Genomic DNA, 7752 nt, shown 5'->3' on the forward strand with positions numbered 1-7752 from the left:
TGATTCTATCAGTCTTGATGCCATAGGTAGCGTAAGAGGGTTCTCGCACAGCTTCCGCCCTCACCGTTCGACTATATTCCTACGTGGCATTCGCGGTAATACAGGAGGTACTACGCCCGCCGCTATGAACGAGGGTGACGCTTGTAAACAATCTCAAGGTGCGGTTACACTACACATAAGTACCCCGGAAAGCAGAACATTGGATAGCCGCCACCGTAGCTCAGTTGGTAGAGCACCGGACGCGAAATTCGGAGGTCGTGGTTTCGGATCCCACCGGCGGCATGTATTTGATTTTTTAGTGTGCTTTCTAATCAAGTAACTTTAAAATAATTACCCTATTTTCTCCCATTCATGATTAGCACAAATTATTAAATACAAATAAAAAGCTCCCGTGCTCCTTGGCTTCGGTGAGTGCTGCGTCATGTCAAGTGAGTGCTGCGTCATAACAAGGCCCTCTTTTCAATTTGCTTGCCAGCTTTCTGCAATGTAGTAAATGTATACATTGTGAAAACCAAGGCGGAGACCCAAGGTTTATGAGATGAAAACGGGAGGGCCGCATGCACCAGTCTCCTCGCGGGCGCACGCAGGTGTCCGACTGCTATACAGCGCGCCGATGAAGCTCTTCGGTAGACATTTGTAGCCATGACTAAAGCGGCGCCACGGCTGCCGAAAGGAGGGGAGGGGGGACCATATTTCCTGTGCCTTTCCTCACATGACGTCGCTTCCAGGTGTATGGATTGTGTATAGTAACTGTCCTTACAGGATTCCTTTAACGCAGGCGTAGTATGGGTGCATTAGGTAGGGAGTAGCAGTGATTAGAATAAAGTAGGAATGGTTCATGACCTGCGACCGGCACCAATTCTTGGACAGCGTGCTCAGCTGTAAGGGCGAATTCGGCATGTGCCACTTCACATATAAACAAGTGCTGTGTTGAACACATACTGTAATAATGCGGCTCTAAAGACTGGAATGCGCTGCCATGTTTTCTAAGGCAGTCACTGATGTAGTGCCTTACCTACACTGTAGAGTACGAACTACAGTTTAGTGTACCTTGGTGAAGGGCGGTGGTTCTGCACTGGCAATGTCGGAAGAGAGGCTCATTTTCTGCGTAAAAATGTTTTTTTTGCTCGCCCAGAATTTGTGCGTGGTTGCTTTTGTTTTCCAAAACCGATTTATTTGTAACCTTCGTGCATCAATTGTTGTATTAAGCTTCCTTTTTGTCTGCGGTGGGCGTGAAATGTAAAATCGTCCCTGTTTCGGTAACCGATCAGTATTAAAAGACAAAAAAATCAGTTTTTATTTACAAGGATGCTTAACGCATGAGAAAGAATAAAACATTTGTTCTTTAGTTGAGAGCGCAGTTATGTTGTCCTGAAAAGGCATGTACAGAATGCGCAGCAAAAACGAACCACTTCGTTCACGTGTCTACGTCTTTTTTTCTGCTGGGCCACCAGGAACGCTTGCGGCTGGAGCGTTGCACGGCAAGGCTGACAGTTTCCGCCACGAAGTCAAACGTTTTGCTTTTGTCACCAGTGCTGAACAGGCTTTGGATCTGCAATATTTGAGAGAACATGTAACGAGCGAATTATTGCAACATTCTTGTGTTTGCACAATCATGAATCATCAGCACGGTCAGAGGTCAAACGTGTTTGTTTAGTATTCTGGATGGTGTGGGCCCGTTGATGCGGACCTAGACAGCGTGAGGCACTAAGCAACATATGGAGAGAGGACGCGGGTAATGCAATCCTTTTCTACCCCCCCCCCCCCCTCCCCCCAAGCCCCGCTCTGCGTCCTGCACTGAACATAAAGCATAGATATTTGCTCTGTGATAGCTACGAAAATTGCCCTGCATCAAGTCGCATATACTATATATCATAACTGATTTTAAGTTACTTTGCTCGGCGTGCTAATTACGTTTATTTAAAATTGCGCTAACTTCGCGCATAGGAATTTTTTTTTGCATTCTTCGCAAGGCTGTAGCTCTAAAAATGAGCTATAACGCAAATTCGAAACTCTGCGTTAAAAGCTTATTTGTGTACTTAAAAATACACAATTAACCGAATTACTTTGAGTGAAGAAGGAATGATCTTTGATTACCAGTCGTCGGAGCCCCGAAGCAAGAAAATTTTAGGCGTTGAATAGAAAGACGGTTTTGGTTTATATATAATCTTCAGGTATTGTAAATGACAAATATTCTTAGAGCATTTAAAATATGGTGCATAATTGTACTGTAGTTGCACATACACCACCTTTAATGAGATCCATCCTGGAAAGAAACTCTTAAACATAATGCTGGTTTTCCCGAATGTGGTTCTGGGTAACCTAAAATATATTGCTAGGAAATGCATAAAATTTTACAGTGGATTCATATCACCATATAGTGTGTGTTGTTATTATTCACCGTTTATAAGCTCTAATCTTTCCTACATTCCTCAAACTTGCGGTACAGAAAGTGTTCTACAAGCCTTGGCTGATGCGTTAGAAGAAAAGTTACACCTTGAAATAGTTTAACATACTTTCAATTCAAATACATTTACTGAACATATAAACTGCACCAGTGCATCTTTGATGTACAGCGAAATATTACTGCGAAAATTTTGACACAGCACATAAAGATATATGCGAAAACGATCCAACTAAGGAAATTCTCTTTTTATATTTTTATGCGGTTCAAGAATTTGGATTATATCAATATTCCCAAGCATTCCAATAATTTCTAGTCTACAGTTTATTTCGTCGTCGAGAGTTGGCGTGAGCACGACGTGTCTAGCGAAAAGTCGACTTCAGTCGACTGTTCATGAATGAAAGTACCAGCAATCGGGTTTTCGCCGAGCCCTTTGATTGCTTGAAATACCGCCCCAGTCGATTTTGTATAAATTTCCGATGGGCAGTTTCACTCACAGTCGTCAGGGTAAACGAGATGGCGGACTGCCTCACCCAGAAAGCGCTGTTCGCTGAACCTTCATTAAAAGACGCGCACTCTACAGAGGCATTGTTGTAAGAAAACTGTGCTCAGTCATTTCAGATCCCTTAGTTGTCCACCCAAATCATACGTCTCTGACCAAGCCATCAAAGAGGCCTGAAGCCGACCTATTACACCGCATTCTCATGGATTTATAAGGCAGGTCTCACATAGTCTCCCCTGTCTTCTTAATGCGGTGTGTGATGATTCAGATCATTCCCTTACGTGCTGCCTTAATCACATAGTGGAGAGGCTTTCCTCAAAAGCGCCCAAGTGCCACACAGTTCTTTGAAAAACACTGCTTACCTGCGTGGAACAAGGAATTTAGAGCGAGTCTTGGCACCTTGAAAAATTATTGCGAGGCATTTATATGCAGTGAAAATGATGACTGTCGCAGTTATCGAATATTGTGGGAGCTTGCGTGATCTGTGGCGGAGATCTGCTACTTGACAGAACTGTGCCTTAAACTGTGTGTTAGGCCTAAATAGAATTTAAATGCCGCTACGGTGGTGCAATTTTCACCAGAATAATAGCAAAGATAACTCCGACTGCAGCTTACAATAACCTCAAACACGCAACCGGCAGCCAGATGACGTCTCTGGCTCCCTTTGCAGCTTGAGGACCGGCCTCCATCTGCCGCTTCTACTCCCGGAGAACAGTGTGCTCGGTTTACCTGCGTCACTGCTTTGGGAGCTTGGCACTTCTGGCCGCACTTTCGTTGCAGCAACTTGTGCATACAAACTGCAGAGCTCACCTGACCAGCAGTCTAGCTCGGTGCTCACCTGGAGATCAGTAAATAGAAAAGAGCATACCTAAAAGCGTGCCATGCATGAGCAGCCTCGCATCGCCTACAGTGTGTGCACGGCCGATTCGATTATATTCGCCTCTTTATCGAAGACAGAAGACTAAGACGACGAAGAAGACGATGACTAAATATTTGATCGACACAATTCCCACTTCGAGTTATTGATCAATTCGCTCTTGCCCTACCATAAGCTTGCCGTCCCGGTTAGCTCAGTTGGTAGAGCGACTGCTCTGGTGAAGCGGTGGTCCCGGGTTCGATCCCCGGACAAGGACGAATTTTTCTTTAACTGCGAAGTTTCTGAGAAAGGCTATGGGCGCGCCAGAAAAAAACAATGGCATACCCCCGCATCCCTTCCCCAAACCCTAAGCAGTGGGAGGACGCGCTGCTCAACGCGCACCCTACAGGCTTGCAAAAAGCTCGTAAGAGGGCATCCATTTCACCTTTGACCAATCAAATAAACATTTCCATCAACAACAAAAAGACAGTGTTCAGTACCTTCGGTTTCGGTTGATCCTTACTAATACGGCGAATAATATGAAAACAAAGAAAATGCGTACCTGTTGTGCAAACGTTCTCAGCTCCTCTGGAACCTTGATCCCAACTTTTTCGAGTAAATTTACTACCCATGTCTGGCAGTTATTCGATACCGGGTGGTAGTCTGGGTCCGTGTCCATGCTGAGGAAAGCTTCATAAATTGCTGAATGCGGAATGTCGAACTCCCCAAGAGAAACCTGTGAAGAAGCCAATTGAGATTAGTGGTGAACCTAGTGCTTTTACTTGTGCGGTAAGAACACTTTGTGGTTTCTCCGTCTTGTAGGTTCTGTTTGGGACCGAAATCTTTTCCGTACTTTGAGTTTGAGATTCTAAGTCGTTACATGAAATCTGCGTTGAACTGAGAATGGCGCCAAAACTATAGACAGCGACACTCACGCATGACAAATTTCGGCTACTAGGAGTATATTTAAGAAAACACGCTTTTAACTGCAGAAACAGCATATTGAAATCATAAGATACACACAAGAAAAAAAACAGGGTGGATACCCTGCTGAAAAAAAGTTCTATGATGCAATAACCTCATAGATCATTCATCATAGAATATTACAGTCTGTATGATATATCATAAAATTCGTATGATATTCTATAACATCTCTCTGATGACTGCATGATTTTACAGAAATGTATGACATTTGAATGATAATTTTCTATGATTTGTATGATAAGTCTATGATATTTCTATGATAAACTGTATGAGTTTATTGCATCATACAACTTTTTTCAGCAGGGTAACGTGACGTAATCTAAGGAATTGTTAGGAAGCGCTATGCATAAAACGTGGTCAACACTTTTCGAAAAAGGAACGTCTTTGACTGACAGTGAAAAGAAAGCATGCTCCCTCATGCCACTCCTTTTATCTTTATTTAAATGTATTCTACTGCGTATCTGGTTCTTGACCTGCCTGTTGCAATAACGGCCTGTGCCTTTCGCGCAAGTTTTCATTCTAAAAATATTCTTCAAATATCTGAAAATTTCAATCACATCCCAAGCTACTCAGGCTCCGAACCCCACCCCCTTCCGCACGGCAACAATGACCGTATTGAACTAAAATTACCAAAAATTCTTTAACTATTACCTTTACGTGTACCACGTGGCATATAGCACGTGGTTTCTACTTATGTTGAGAGAAAAATCAAGCCGGCCCCAGAGGCGTGGTGATCTCAAGAAACAAACACAAGACGAGCAAAACGGTCTCACGTTATAATAGTTTTAAAGTTACCCTAATTTTGCAAGCATAATGAGAACGCCGCTAAAATGTTTGCTAGGTGAAGTGGTATTATTGGAAGCTCTGAATATTTATGCACGCAAAAATATTTCGGCTGTTCATTAGACAAATAATAAGTTGAGCTTGCAAATGCTAAGTGCGACTGTATTTGCCAAAAGGTCGTTAATATATGGCTGGAATCAGCGCTTTTTCATTTCTAGAAATGCTTGTTTACAGTCAAGTTATACTGTTGTTTTTGTAATCCAATTCACATTACACATAGCTAACGCAAAAAATTCAAGGGGCACTTTGACTGTCTAAAGTGTGTGGATGCGAAAGCGTTTTCCGCACCACTTTGACTGCCTCTGTGGAAGTGGTGATGTCACCACCGGATGACGTCACACATAATTAATGATGAATTACTAAGTAATGACAAATTACTAATTAATGAATAATTACTGGTTAATGACCAAATACTAATTAAGTGCTAATTAACGACGCTTAAGCTTCGCTTTTAGGAGTGGAACGCGACAGCGTGTTGTAGCGCTGCCAGGGATCCACGGAACGCCACCACCCGTTCGGCGCGATGCCTTGCCCTTTTAACGCAGCGCTTTTTGAGGAATGAAAGCGGAGCAGTAATTCTCTGTCATCTCGGTGGACACCTGATTCGCACCGTACAGGAAGGGAGAAAGTGGGAGTGAAAGAAGAAACAGAAAGAGGGGCCTTAATGAAGAAAATGAAAATTGTACTTGAGGAAAGGAAATTACGCAATAACCATCTCACATTTCTCGGTGGACACCCGTCAAAAGCGTGACACCTCTGCTGACAACCTTCTATCGACAACAATGAGGCATTAAAAGCTTTCGCCTTAAAATTCTCTATTATTATTGAAGCGAAAAGCTTCACTACCCGCACCACAGTAGCGCTTCGCGTCAAACCGTCGGAGCCAAGATTTGCCACATCTGCGCATGCGGGATACCAAGTGACGTCACACGCGGCACAAATAAAAAATAAATAAAATACAAACAGTCCGCCAGGAAACACAAATATTTCGGTAGACACCCGAACCGCGACGTAAGGGAAGGAAAATTAAAAGAAAATTGGTTTTAAGGAGAGGGAACGACGCCTGCCTCCCTCATATCTCGGTGAATACCCGAGTCGCGCCGTAAGGACCTTAAGGAAAATGAAATGAAATCAAAATTGGTTTTAAGGAAAGGGAATATCTTTCTCTCATATCTTGGTGTACACCCGAAAGGAATGGACGCCACAGTACATGCCTCTAAAGCAACCTTCTAAGACAGCACCGTATTCACTACACGCGCGTCTCCTCCTCCGTCTCCGTACAGGCAGTGTGTAGACAGCCGAACGCCTCCACCGTTATCGTGGCGCTCCCAGTGCATTGTGCGCCAAATGCGACAACCATGACGTCAAACCAAGCACAATTTCAGCTTTTCGCTTGTGTATCCTGACTTAACCAGAGCTAAGCCACTGCCTAATTTTTTTAGGCATAAGAATCATCTCTCATACCATTGTCACCTTATCGTCTTCTGATGACACTCCTCTGCACAGCTCGCAACGACCTGTAAGCACGTTATTCTTCTGAACGGCTTCGTAAACGCATGACTGCCCGTTGGAGAACTTAATCAGTACTTTCCAATGCATGAACGAGCGTTGCAACGATTCCGCACTAGAGGCCGCTGAGCACGTGGCAGCTCGAGGCACGCCAATGGAGCGACTAAATACCAGGAACACTTCGCAGAGCGGCTTTGTCGCTTCTTCGCAGGTTTCTCCGCGGCCGCCTAGACTCTTGGTGACGTCAGCGACCATCTGTCTTGCAGATCGCCACAGCGCGGACCACTTTGTCTCCTCATTTTTGGCGACTTTCTTTCCACTTTCGGCGAATGCTTTCTTCTCACTTCCGCTACTATCCATCTTGGATGCGGTGTGGTCAAGTATTCCAGGATGGATATCTCACACACCATTGCCTTCGTCGTCCTTTTGTAAAAGGTGAAACCTGCAAAAAAAATTGACAGAAAAGCATTCATCATTTGTCCGGTACGCTCAGAGAAAAAGGAATAATAATGGGGCTAAAGAAACGCTTACGAACTGTTTTGTGCCAACTGGAAAAGTTGTTGGTTTAAGGGGTTTAACGTTCCAAAGCGACTCAAGCTGTGAGGGACGCCGAAGTAATGGGCGCTGGAAATTTCGACCTCCTGGGGTTCTTTA

The 7752-nt window shown here is 44.0% G+C and overlaps 1 protein-coding gene and 1 non-coding gene across 2 annotated transcripts; one reads left to right on the forward strand and one right to left on the reverse strand.

Annotated features, from left to right (window-relative positions):
- The first annotated feature begins 209 nt into the window (after positions 1 to 209).
- Positions 210 to 282, forward strand: TRNAS-CGA (transfer RNA serine (anticodon CGA)). The gene has a single exon. It is a non-coding gene; the product is annotated as a tRNA-Ser (tRNA).
- A 1135-nt stretch (positions 283 to 1417) lies between these two features.
- LOC149345937 (uncharacterized) lies at positions 1418 to 7458 on the reverse strand. The gene is made up of 3 exons (XM_089585317.1): positions 7054 to 7458; positions 4325 to 4498; positions 1418 to 1552 (listed from the first exon to the last, which is right to left on the reverse strand). The coding sequence occupies exons 1-3, from the start codon at positions 7456 to 7458 to the stop codon at positions 1418 to 1420; spliced, it is 714 nt and encodes a 237-aa protein (XP_089441443.1).
- Positions 7459 to 7752: the final 294 nt, after the last annotated feature.

Source organism: Amblyomma mixtum, chromosome 4 (assembly GCF_055824585.1).
Source record: "Amblyomma mixtum isolate Tamu chromosome 4, ASM5582458v1, whole genome shotgun sequence".
Lineage (NCBI taxonomy): Eukaryota > Metazoa > Arthropoda > Arachnida > Ixodida > Ixodidae > Amblyomma > Amblyomma mixtum.